Genomic DNA, 13,577 nt, shown 5'->3' with positions numbered 1-13,577 from the left:
TCATATGACTGTTAACCTTCTAGCGGGGTGGGTTACCTTATATTACCGTAGATAAGCCAAATTTGAGGACCAAAAGAGCAGTTTGTAGAAGGGGGTCGGCTTATCTATGGGTTACGCGTCAAACTTTTTTCCAGGGGTTAGAAAACAACATCGTATCACTTCGTGTGAACAAACAACAGAAGACGACTTTGTCAGTAAAGACGTCAAATTTGCAATTAAACATCACTACACAAGATTATTTACCCTTTTTGTGGGGGATCAGCTTATGTACGACACATACAATTTTGACACTGATTTTAAGGGTCAAGTTTGGGGGTCGGCTTATCTACAGTAATATATATGGTAACCGGGGGAATCATTAATATCTCAATGCTTTGAGCATGCACAAGCACGTGGATAAAGGTGCTGTATAAGGGTCCATCATCGTTATTATTTCGAATTTTTTCACCCATCATAAATGGTCAGTCCATAACTGAAAGAGAAAAGTTAATAATAGTTATTTATTAAAAGCTAAGTTAATACCTTCAAGCTGCTAGCAATGCCCTTGGACAGGTTGACTGAGGCTTCTTGCGAGCTTATACTGTGGTCCCATGAGGTGAATGTGAGCAGTGAAAAGCAAAACCTGGCCCTCACAGACTCCGACTGGCTTGGCTGCATTCCACTGGCCATGCTGAAGTCAACACTTCAATACAATACCTATGTGGAACTTGTATTCTGTTGTTACATAATAACTGTGACCAAGGGTCACACTGAGGTTTGCTATCAACATTACAGGTCCATATATCTTCTTTTTAACACTAAGATGCTAGAAACCTATAATCTACAAGTTCAAATCCTGGTTTGGCAGCTGTACTCTTAAGAACAGTGTGCAAAATAGCCACTGGCCCACTAGCCTGTGGCTAGTAAAAATCCAGCCAGGCCAGTAAATCTCTATAGTTACTGGCCCGACTGGCTGGTGAATTTTCATGGGGTCATTTTGTAATTATAAACCAAAAGTCACTGTGTTCTTTAATCTGACTGGTTGAAAAACGTGATCAAATGGTATTTGATTCCCGGAAATTCTCTGCGTATTGATACATACAAACATCGCTCACACCATTGTATTGTTACGTCGTCAGCTGTGATGACGTCATTAAAATCATATTGTGACGTAAAGTCCGAATGACGTCACAAATGAGCAGTTCCAGATGCTACCATGGGAGACAGCCGAAACGGCCGGCTGATGACATTTCACTGCTGTACCCGTACTCGATGTCAATGAGAGCAGACACAAAAAACGTGTGTGGACCTTTCTTCTTTCGGTTTACTTTTGTGTTTACAATGTCGATAAACATCATGTGTTGGCGAATTTCCGGTGTTATTGAGTATTTGAAGCACGGAATATTTGAATAATTCCCGTGCTTCAAATACTCAATAACACCCGGAAATTCGCCAGCACATGGTGTTTATCTCCTAAATATATCACTCTCTCCAACTTGTTACGTTATAATACACTTTTAGATCATGCAAGATTATGACTTAATGATGAAACCTGTGTCTACATTCAAATTTCAGGCTAGTATCTTTCAGGCATAGCTAGCCAGACTAGCTAGCAAAAATTGGAAGATATTTTGCACACTGATTAAGAACCACAGTGTATTAACTTTTGGTACAAATACATGAACAAATACAATTCTTAGTCTGTTTAGTTCTTAAAGCACTTATGCAGTGTATGAAATAAGGCTCGGCCAACTGCCCGAGACCAGCTAGATTTCTGATGGATGGTCTAAATTTACAGCCAGCCATCCAGCCCAATGGTCTTGTAAATATTTTTAGATGTTCCATACATCTGAGTACATTCATCATATCTTGGTGTCTGATCTGGTTAAATTCATTTTGGGCTGGTAACATTTTGAAGTTATCATCCCTTATGTCTGGCTGGGTTAATGGTTTATTTCATACACTGACTTATGTGGATAGAGTAAATGATTGTATCAAACATAATGTAGAGTGGCGTGGCGTGTGGTCCTGTGCACAGAGCTCAGGTCACGAATCAGATGAAGTTAAGCAACGTCTAGCTCGGACAGTCCTTGGATGGGTGACAGTGTTTGGCAGCTTGAATCCCGAGTTTCAGGACTTTAGTCCTGCCCCACAACGAAGCACATGTTATACATGGGGCTCACCTCAGGCAAGTGAGTTTGTTCAAAATAGCCTCTGTTCACCCAGCAGAAAATGGGTACCGGTTGGATAAAGTCATGTGACTATAACCTTCTAGCCTAAGAGTTATCCGAGTAATAAGAATTGATTCTGACTTAATGATGAAACCTGTGTCTACATTCAAATTTCAGGCTAGTATCTTTGATGGCATAGCTAGCCAGACTAGCTAGCAAAATTTAGAAGATATTTTGCACACTGATTAAGAACCACAGTGTATTAACTTTTGGTACAAATAATGAACAAATACAATTCTTAGTCTGTTTAGTTCTTAAAGCACTTATGCAGTGTATGAAATAAGGCCCGCCAACTGCCCAGACCAGCTAGATTTCTGATGGATGGTCTAAATTTACAGCCAGCCATCCAGCCCAATGGTCTTGTAAATATTTTAGATGTTCCATACATCTGAGTACATTCATCATATCTTGGTGTCTGATCTGGTTAAATTCATTTTGGGCTGGTAACATTTTGAAGTTATCATCCCTTATGTCTGGCTGGGTTAATGGTTTATTTCATACACTGACTTATGTGGATAGAGTAAATGATTGTATCAAACATAATGTAGAGTGGCGTGGCGTGTGGTCCTGTGCACAGAGCTCAGGTCACGAATCAGATGAAGTTAAGCAACGTCTAGCTCGGACAGTCCTTGGATGGGTGACAGTGTTTGGCAGCTTGAATCCCGAGAGTTTCCAGGACTTTAGTCCTGCCCCACAACGAAGCACATGTTATACATGGGGCTCACCTCAGGCAAGTGAGTTTGTTCAAAATAGCCTCTGTTCACCCAGCAGAAAATGGGTACCCGGTTGGATAAAGTCATGTGACTATAACCTTCTAGCGCCTAAGAGTTATCCGGAGTAATAAGAATTGGATTCTGATTAAGCGCCACGAGCAATCACTTGGTGTTTTAGATCATGCAAGATTATGGCCTCATAAAAATGTTCATCATATTAGCAACTTAATGATGAAACCTGTGTCTACATTCAAATTTCAGGCTAGTATCTTTCAGGCATAGCTAGCCCGACTAGCTAGCAAAATTTGGAAGATATTCTGATTAAGCGCCACGAGCAATCACTTGGTGTTTGGAGACAGTGCGCTATAGAAGATGACTTATTATTTATTAGAGTTTTCATGACAGGGCTTTATCTCAGATTCCAAACTAAGTGCCTTTGGCAGGCAGTCTAGTAAAGAATCACAATATTGTTCAAAATAATGTTATTATTATTTATTTGAGTGATTGTGAAAATTTCAATTTAGATTAGAATTTATAAAGACATCACCTGCCAAGTGTAGACAGAATATCAGCCTTTAATCAGGTCTGGATAAATCCTTGTTGTGATGACATTATTGTGAAACTCACCTTCTGAGTATAAACAAAAGACTGCCGAAGTATGTGATGATGATCATGGAGAGGTAGGCGAGGCCTGTGTGGTAGGACTGGATGTGTCTTGATATCTGCAGGTCCCCGACCCCCAGCTGGGGAGAGTAGGCACAGAAGAACACCCACGACTCTCCGACTGGACCCTGACAACAGATACAAAACCCCTACAATTGTAGACGACAAGGGAACGAAAAGACTTACAGAAGCTCACCGACACAACGCCATTGGCCGTTTACAAGGACGGACATCGCAGCATGATGTGGCAAGGCACTTCAGCGTGTCCAGACAGACCATCTCAAACCTATGGACCTGATACAAAAATACTGGGAGTGTTAATGAAAGACCAACCTGGTCAGGTCAACCTGGAGTTACCAGGATCGCTACATCCGGTTGAGACATTTTCGTTCAAACACCATGGCCGCATCATCCACAACAATCCAAATCCCTGGACTGTTCCGAATCTCCTACCAGACAGTATGCAATTGGCTATGGAAAGCCAGACTTTTTGCCAGAAGACCAGTTCAACGTTATGTCGTTTCCTACATTAACGTGATCTTTGGAGCATGACAATGCTTGACCTCACGTTGCACGTGTTTGACAGGTCTTCCTCCAGCAAAACAATCTTCAGTTGTTACCTTGGCCTTCTCGATCACCGGATTTGTCCCCCATTGAACATATATGGGATACTCTTGATCGACGCTTGTGCCAGCGTAATCCGCCAACTCAGACACTACAAGAACCGCACAGAGCACTTTAGCAAGTGTATCAAAAGATTCCTCAATACAACATTCGGCATCTCCTTTCTTCTAGGGGTCACTGCTGTCAAGCTGTTATTGATGTTCATGGTTGTCACACCAGATACTGACATTTTACTCTGACCAAGTGGCTTTAATAGCCCTCTGTGGTTTTACCAAACACTTTCTGGATAATCATGTTTGGAAATTTGCAAAGTGATGATTTTACTGTAACTGAGCAATGATGTCATGTTTGAGTCAGTTATATGCACTCAGTAAGTTAACTCCAAAACAGCATGTCAAGTTTCTTTTTTTGAAGAGTATATAAAAGTTCATGTGTTATTATATAACAATATTGAGGTGAATATAGTCTGTAATCCTACCTGTCCATCAAGCAGGTTGGCGTAAGAGAAAGAACTGTTTATGGCTGCGTAGTTGAAGGCCACAGCAGTAGGCAGGACAACTAATCCCATCCACACTACGGCCAGAGCAACATTCAATAATATCACCCATCGAGTGAACACGAAGAAAGTGCCAATTCCAGATCCAAAGTTACCTGGGAAAGATGTTTTTTAATTAAAATGTGAATGAAATTATTCTTACAGACACAAAGTTCTGAATAAAGTACTGAAATATATTCATTGCTGCCAAAATGAGTTTGAGTTACTGTGTACAAATACTTATGCACTTAGATGTCAAGTACCCAATGGTATAATATAAGTTACATAATACTCAGTGTGGCCTTTCTGAGTTCCATACTTGTAATTCCTTAAAGTTGTTTACTTTCTGATCGATTGTTGGCATTGAGTACATGAACTATTGATGCACAAAACTCTATTGACTTTGTGAAGCAACAAGTCAGTATCAACATTATTTACGAGGTGTACAGGTTCTTCTATACCAAATAAGCATCAGTTGTTAAATAAAGTTTTTGTAAAGAACCTTGAGTGCAGATTGAAACATCTGGCAGCTGTGGCTCATTTTGTCCAAGATGTTTTCTTTTTTTAATGGTATATTCATTCAGTATACGTATTTATAACTGATCACATTTCTCAATATTAAGTCTTTATTTACACAATTATATGATCACATATTTTCAAGTGTGCAGCATTTGTTTCAGAACATGGTTGGAGAGTATAATAACCACCTGTACTGATTAAACCAGACACTTATTTTGGTTTTCAGTGAGTGAGTGAGCGAGTGAGTGAGTGAGTGAGTGAGTGAGTGAAGCAAAGCATTCCAGCTATATGGCACGGTCTGTAAATAATCGAGTCTGGACCAGACAATCCAGTGCTCAAATGCATAAGCATCGATCTATGCAACTGGGAACCGATGACATGTGTCAACCAAGTCAGCGAGCCTGACCACCTGATCCCGTTAGCTGCCTCTTACGACAAGCATGGGTTACTGAAGATCAATATTCTAACCCGAATCTTCACTGGTCGGTTTTCATTGATGCTTTAAGACAAATGTACATATAATTGGTACAGAGAGCTTAGTTATATTTAAAACAAGATTACATAAACGTATAAGTATTTGGGAAAACATTTGGTTTTTTGTGTTCCGAGATACAGTTACCACAGGAAACCTTTTCCCTGTGACGTCTTCGACTTACTTTCCATAGTTTTAATGTATGACTTGAACACTGGCAGCTCCCAGTGTTTGTTCTTCCTTCTTCTATACCAGATCTGAAAAACAGTACACAGGCTGAAAAATACCCACAAAGAGCAAGTTTAAAGAGTTGACTTGTGGACAAAATAATGAAGATATATTCAGGTGATTGGTGAATGTGGTTTATTTATGGGTGAGATGGGTTTTTACAATGTTGTTTTGTAATGTAAGTATTCCCAAGTTGCATGTAGCAACTTATGACTTGTTAGGATCAGTGTCTTCATAAGCTGCCTAATTCACTGGTCAAGAGTGCTTGTAACAAAACTGTTGCAAGCCATCATATATACCATCCAACTTTATAGCTACAGAATATGTATTTTGTGTTAACCTAAAAGTATTTGTATGATTTTAGACCATTATGCCAATTATCAGTGAAGCTGCTTGTACGATACATTTGCCAGACATCTGTTGTGGTTCTGAGACTTTTACATGCATGTACAAGTACATTGGTCATAATCAGTGTACAGTAAAAGCCCAGTTAACTAACTGTGAGTTTCCCATGACCTACAAAGTAAAAACAAAACGACAATAGGCCAAGACATTAAATCACGTTGTTACGAGAGTGTGTTTTTTGTAATCTGTAATAACATTGGTTAGATGATAATAATTATGAGGCACAATGTTTAAAGTTTTGAGTGTTGGTTGTGGGTAACATTTTGAGTCATATATGTTCAGTGGCAACAGTATTTTAGTGGCACGCCTTTATGATTGTGCTCCAGAATTACCTCCCTTGACCGGATGTTTATGTGTGTATGTTCAACACGTTTTGAGATAGATCTAAGTGGTTAATGATACAGCCATGCTTTGCTGGAAAGTTCGAGAATCTGTGTCAGTATATATAAAGGCTGGCTGTTGTGTTGTGCGACACCAGAATTATATGGATCTTTCACTGGAGTTGCCCATCGTTGTTTGCTTTCGTCACATCATCGTCTGACCCTGACACTTCGTGCCTGACTGCTTTCATTTGTAAACAAGCTCCATTTACAAAATCTGATCTCATTGTGATTACCAAGACTCTGGTGAGTTAATATTTTATATATGTGACCCATAACTTTAGTTTTGTGACTCAATTGCATTGTATTAGAAATCTGTATTGGGATTCATTGTAGCTTGCTCATTGTTTGCTCAATATATTATTGAATATTTTAGACTTGTCTGTGTTATATCTTGCTGGTTCAAAGGGGATTCTTAAACCTTTTGTCACGGCAATTATTTAACCAAACAACGTGTTATTGACTGACTTGGTGATTTGTGGAGACAAAAATGTACTGACTAGAATTTTCAAGTTTTTGAATGGCATTTAGAGTGAGTGAGTTTAGTTTTACGCCGCACTCAGCAATATTCCAGCTATATGGCGGCAGTCTGTAAATAATCGAGTCTGGACCAGACAATCCAGTGATCAACAGCATGAGCATCGATCTTTGCAATTGGGAACCGATGACATGTGTCAACCAAGCCAGCGAGCCTGATCACCCGATCTATTTATTATGAGGAACACAATGTTTCGGAGTATATCCATATACCAGTACTCCGAAACGTGAAGACGTTGACATCCATAAAAACTCTCTTCCTTAGAATTTTCAACTAGGCAGCCTTGTAATCTTTACAGAAATGTTACCAGCCCAATTTCAAAGTTACTAGCATTTGGCTAGCAGGCAAGCAGCTGTTTTAAACACTGGCTGGGATACTGTATACAGTGTATACAGAACGACTAGTGGTGATGGAATGTCAAGGTAGAGGAGACTGTTGTTTATAAATCCACTTAGAGTTTTGTCTGGTTGAACATTACTTAGCAATCCACTGAGATTTAAGTGGAATATTATTGACTGGAGTTTAAAATCTTCACTTACAAATGCATTAATCAGTCAGAGTTCAACTTCTTAAATCATGACCTACCTTGAAGTCATGAAACTTGAGTTTCCCAAAATCCCAGTTTGGCTCTGACGTTCTTCCTTGCCAATCTAGACCTTCAAGTTCAAGAAAAGAGAAGGAATGAGACTTCTGTGACAGGTTACATGTCAAATACAGAGTGTGACACCAATTCTTACAATGCCTCTATCCATGGATAACTTCATCCTTGATAATCTCCAGGGTATACGTTCGATAAATCTCCACTATACCCTGGATGCATCTATGGTTTGGCCCGATAATATTATTACCTCCCTTTGCTGGCTCCGCATTCTCACAGTAGCCAATTAAATAAGCCGCCGTTACAACTGAACTTGCCAGTGTCAACAAAGATAGTGGTCGCAGCTGCGAAAGTTTGTTTGCAGTGCGATTCAGGTTCGGGGGGTAAAACATACAGACAAATTGACAGATCTGAAATCTTAAAAATATATATGCAAGAACTCCTTCTACATCTTTCAGAGTACATCTGCCAATATAGTATTGCGTTTTCAAGTATAATCGGTTAGATAATTTAAAAAGCGAAAGTGAGTTGAGATTGGTACGCTTAACTTCCCAGTGTAGACACCTGATTGGATAAAAAGCCAACCAAGGGAGGTAATCATCGGGCCGAGCAGTAGATGCATCCAGGGTATCGTGGAAATTATCGGAACATATACCCTGGAGATTATTAAGGATGGGATAACTTACACACAACACTGTCTAAAGAGCTAGGGGTGGTGGGGTGGCCTAGTGGTAAAAAGCCGATTCCTAACATGGGTACAGTGTGAGGAGCCCATTTCTGGTGTCCCCAGCCATGATGTTGCTGGAATATTGCTAAAAGCAGCGGAAAACCATGCTCACTGACTCACGCCAGATGTGGATTGTAGTGGAGAAATAATGAGAATAGACTGATTCCTAAAGAAGAATATGCAGGTTCTTATATATATTGATCCTAGATTGATACATCACTTCTCCATATTTTTGTATAAAGACCAGTAGTTGCTTTGGTCTGTTAAAATCTATGTTCTGAGTGGTCAGTGAACTCCTAACTCAGAATAAACAGCAACAGCAATAATACAATAGATCTACTGACTGACTGACTGAGTTTAGTTTTACGCAGATTTTAGCAATATTCCAGCAATATCACGGCGGGGGACACCAGAAATGGGCTTAACACATTGTGCCCATGTGGGGAATCGAACCCGGGTCTTTGACGTGACGAGCCAACGCTTTAACCACTAGGCTACCCCACCGCCCCACAATAGATCTAAAATACAAGGATTTAATTATCAGCATAACAATAGAAAAATGACATTATGGAATGCCATACAAGTGTCACAAGCTAAAGTAAAGTGACTCAGAATGTTGTCTTGTGGTCTGAATTAGTCTACAGGGTTTAAAGTCAGTACAGGTCTTATATATACTCACACGCATAAGAAACGCAAGTCTTTTTATCCAAATAGGAAACTACTCGGAACCTCGAATTGATATGAGTTTTAGCATATAGTGAAGTCTGATGGAGTTATCAATATTTTTTGTTGCGTTTTGGAAAGCCTGAGTAAAAACACATCAATAGAAGGAATCACCAAAATGCACCATACCAATGAACATGTGGGTATCATGCACACATTTCTCGTGAAATCGAACATAAACGAATTGTCAATACCATTAGTGGGTATAAGTCTGTGCACAAAAATTGGGTCTATCACTCCTTGTTCACCAATGCCACGCTTAACTCAGATTGCAAGAAACCAGGCTATCGGACGTTTGGAAGCTACAGAGTCTGTCCAAGATGTTGCCCGTCATTTTGACGTAAACATAACCACGATTTACCGTCTCCAGCATTGATACAACACAGACCACAGATGACATCCTCGGAGCGGTCGTTCTAGGGTCACCACCCCTCGACAAGATCGGGACATCACCCGTCAACACCAGCAAGATCCGTTCTTGTCAAACCCTTTACCTTTCGAAAACTTAATGATGTCATCAGTCTTGGTAGCCAATGAAACATCTTCACACAATTATTGTCTATTTGACCCTGTTTGTATTCCTTGTATTCCTTATGTTGCAAATTACATACATATATACATTACACTTGACTTGCGTTACTTTTGCATGTGAGTATAGGAGCTGGCCATTAGGTGCCTGATACTGAGGGTGACGTGCATTTGAATCCCGGATGGGATAAAAGTACCGGTACTAGAATCTGTACTTTACTAAGACAGTGTAATCCCAAATAAAACAAAGGGGTACAGAGGGGTACACAAAGTCTGTGGTCTAGAGTACCAGTTGTCCGTCTTCCATTTTGTTGAAAATCCAAAATATAACATACGTTACATTTGACCACTTTCTAAATGTCTCTGTGTATTCATATGTCTTACTGGGTTTACTAGAATCCACAAAATTCAGAGCTGGGAAAGGTTTCAAAAGAATACAATGAAACTTCCGGATTTCTTCATACAAAATACAGAAAAATATGTAATGAAAACCTATCTAATTAAATTTGTGTTCCCCGAAACATTTTTTGTAATTTTTGTAGTCTGCATCCCCATGTAAAAAATAATCTCTTCCTAATTCCATATTTACAGAGATTGCACAGTCTTCTTGTCTCAGGCATGGAAAAGGTTTCTTACAACGTGATGTAATGTTTCATAAACTAGCACAAAATCAGTCTCTGTAGAAAACTTATAAGTCTGCAACTCAAGCCTTTTAAAAGGAAAAGCATATTGGTCTTACTATACTAGAATATATTTATTTGGCCCCGGATACCTCAAAATGTATTACAGTGGAATCTGTCAAATCTGGTTTTCTCCCTAATCTGGACTACGCTCTGAGTCCAGGCAAAATCGTTCTTAATTTATGAATAAAGCTTGCTTTAATCGGATTCTCTCAATTACGGAATATGGACTAAAATAACAGTCCCAACAATCAACTTGCTATATGAGAACAATGCTTTGGTGTAGCTGAACAATCACATGTCAACAAACTGTTTTCGTGGTGGAATGTACTATAGTCCGTCAACTGAACTTTTGGCACCCTGTTTTTCACAATTTACCTTTTAACGAAAAATGACTTCAAAATGTTTTTGTGCATACGCTCTTTATATCTTATGACCGATCTAAGGTTCAAATTTCATAATTTTATGTCAATTATTAAAGCTTCTTCTTAAGAAGCCATCATATAAAAATATGAAAAATAAAAATAGTTATACAGGGGAATACAATGATATGATGGAACACCCAACAACATGATGTGACACACGTGCATCTCGTTTACATTGTTACACCTGCAAGCAAATCTACAGGGACTGTATAATCATCACAAATCCATTTTAAACAAGTAGATTTATTGAAGTCTTTAAATACCTGGGATAAAGAATGTGAATGTGTTCTCCATCTGATCCTGAAGTGTCATATGCACCTAGTTCTATGTCTGTGTCACTGTCTGAGTTCAAATCCACAATCACTGGGTTAACACACCCCTTTTGCAAACCATCCTTTTTCCAGTACTGCTATTCAATATCTAGCACATGCTGTACACAACGGTTCCACAACTCTGGTGTAACGTCCCTGATTCTTAATGAACGATGTTCTTGACATCTCTTAATTTGAAAGAACGTTTTTTCTTGGCCACGTTGTTTTTTCTATGTCCCCACACAAGTTCCATAGGATTTAGATCGCAGTGGTAAGGCGGCAACCGAATGCCCTCGTGTCCACGAAGTTTCAGCAAGTTGTCAATTTGATACACTGGCGGTGGTTTCTTGGCAAGGATGATTTTATACAGTATTACCTTTGTTGCCTTTGGGGGATATTCAATGCCAACCATTGCACCATATCTCCCTTCCTTGATGTAGAGGTGGGGCATCTGTTGTTCGGTTCTCTGCAGCTATGGTAAGGAGCATTATCCATGACTACGACATATTTAGCGGGTAGTGTTGGGATAAGCTGCTCTGTCACATACTCAGTAAACACAGCTGAGTTCATTTCCGAGTGGTAGTTACATCCATCCGTGGACTTGGAACGGAAAACAAGGTCACAACCAGGAATAAACCCTGAATGAGAGCCTGTGTGAACAACAATAAGTCTCTCACCTTTCCCCAATGGAATCTGAATCCTGTTGTTGACTGCTTCTGGATGTTGCCACTATGGTTTGCATTCACCCATGTCTCATCTAACCACACAATCTCTCGTCCCTCTTGTCTCTTGTCATGTATTCTTTTCAGATAATGGGCTCTCATACAAGTGATATCTGCCTTTTCACATAGAGTCAGTTTCTGGCTGCTCAGTCTCTTGTATCTATATCCAAATTTGAGCAACAGCTTGCATATGGTATACTTTGATTCATTGATGTCATGGTCTTCTTTCAATATTTTCTTCAATTTACTTGATGTAACTGACATTGAGGTCCCTCACAACCCATCTATCGAATTCATCAAGTTTTCTTTTCTTTGCATGTTTTGAGACGGCCCCCGAGTTAACTGTCATGTCATCATCAGGCTCTGAAATAGTGCCATGGGAGATAACTCTTTGCAAAGTTCTTTTGCAGATCTTGGTGGCATTACTTGTTCTTTTGGTGAAACATTCAGTTGAGATAAGAGGTTTTTTTCGCTTTGCCTTGCGCTTGAAAAAATCTTTTGATGATTTGCTGGGCATCTTTGGACAACATCGTTTTTACTATTACTCTTCTACCTGTGTGCTGACGATCTATGATATCACTTGAGTGTGCTAATGTAAAACCCTGTGCGTGTACATTTCACGCTGACACACATTTTACAGTGTTGTTGGCTTTTCCATCATGTACGTTAACCCCTCGTAAAACTCTCCACAGTGTAATGGTAGGGTTATTTTTTTTTAGTAGAAATTAGGCTTGTTTTAGGGTGGGGACAGGTTAGGCATAGGCTAGGCTAAAAATAACACACCAGGCTTGGCCTTCAGTGGGCTGGTCCATTTAGCTCTTGAGGGGTAAGGACCCGCTAGGCAAGTGCCTTGTATGCTTCTTCCCCATTGTTATGCAATGGGATGGGCCAGTGCATGAGCATCTCATGAGCAGAGGGATCAGTCCACTGAACTTTTCTTTTGTAGGCATATATTGGGTAATTTTCAGAGCATTTTTTTTATTGGGTAAGAGTTATAGGTTAGGGGTATAAAAGGGCAGATTATTTTTTCCTCTGCACTCTGGGGTCTTACAGAGGCAAGAAAGGTGAGAAATTCACTATTTGTGTAGACTAGGCAAACAGAGTTTTAAGTTTCTTAAGTTTTAGTTTTAAGATGAAATAAAAGTTTTGGTTAGATAATGTTAGGTAGTTAATTTTTGTTTTATTTTGCAGGGAACATTATTTTGGGGAATTAAGTTGGGATAAGGGGCAATAGTATAGGCATATTTAATAGGGTTTTCACTTTTCACAGGATCCTTGGAGGCATTATTATTTTTGTTGTTTATTTAACTTAGTTTATTGTTGATTTTATGATATATATTAGTTGAGTTTGAAATAAATTTATTTGGTTTGCAAAATCTTGTGTTTGGTTGTTATTATGACTTTAAACCCCTGAATCCTGCAGACCTGAGGACCGGAAACAGCATCCTCCTGTTACAACAGTTTTACAATTATTACATGATAGGTTTAAAGGCAAACTCTTTAATAACCCCTTTCAAACGACTAAACTCGATATCTTGTTAGGTCACGATATACAATTACCATATGAACAGAGTAA

General features: G+C 39.3%; 1 protein-coding gene across 1 annotated transcript in view; it reads right to left on the bottom strand.

Annotated features, from left to right (window-relative positions):
• LOC124264904 (transmembrane channel-like protein 7) overlaps window positions 1-13,577 on the bottom strand; it is a 63,255-nt gene that overhangs the window by 13,829 nt on the left and 35,849 nt on the right. The window contains 7 exon segments of the mRNA XM_046699686.1: window positions 523-670; window positions 3,551-3,714; window positions 4,689-4,861; window positions 5,921-5,993; window positions 7,873-7,977; window positions 11,656-11,751; window positions 11,957-12,080. Coding sequence (XP_046555642.1) covers window positions 523-670; window positions 3,551-3,714; window positions 4,689-4,861; window positions 5,921-5,993; window positions 7,873-7,977; window positions 11,656-11,751; window positions 11,957-12,080 — 883 coding nt within the window.

The sequence above is a fragment of the Haliotis rubra genome, unplaced genomic scaffold (assembly GCF_003918875.1).
Source record: "Haliotis rubra isolate DU_JTF1 unplaced genomic scaffold, ASM391887v1 Scf95, whole genome shotgun sequence".
In the NCBI taxonomy this organism is placed as follows: Eukaryota; Metazoa; Mollusca; class Gastropoda; order Lepetellida; family Haliotidae; genus Haliotis; species Haliotis rubra.
Note: the sequence above shows the minus strand (reverse complement) of the source record. Positions and strands in the feature narration are given on the sequence as shown.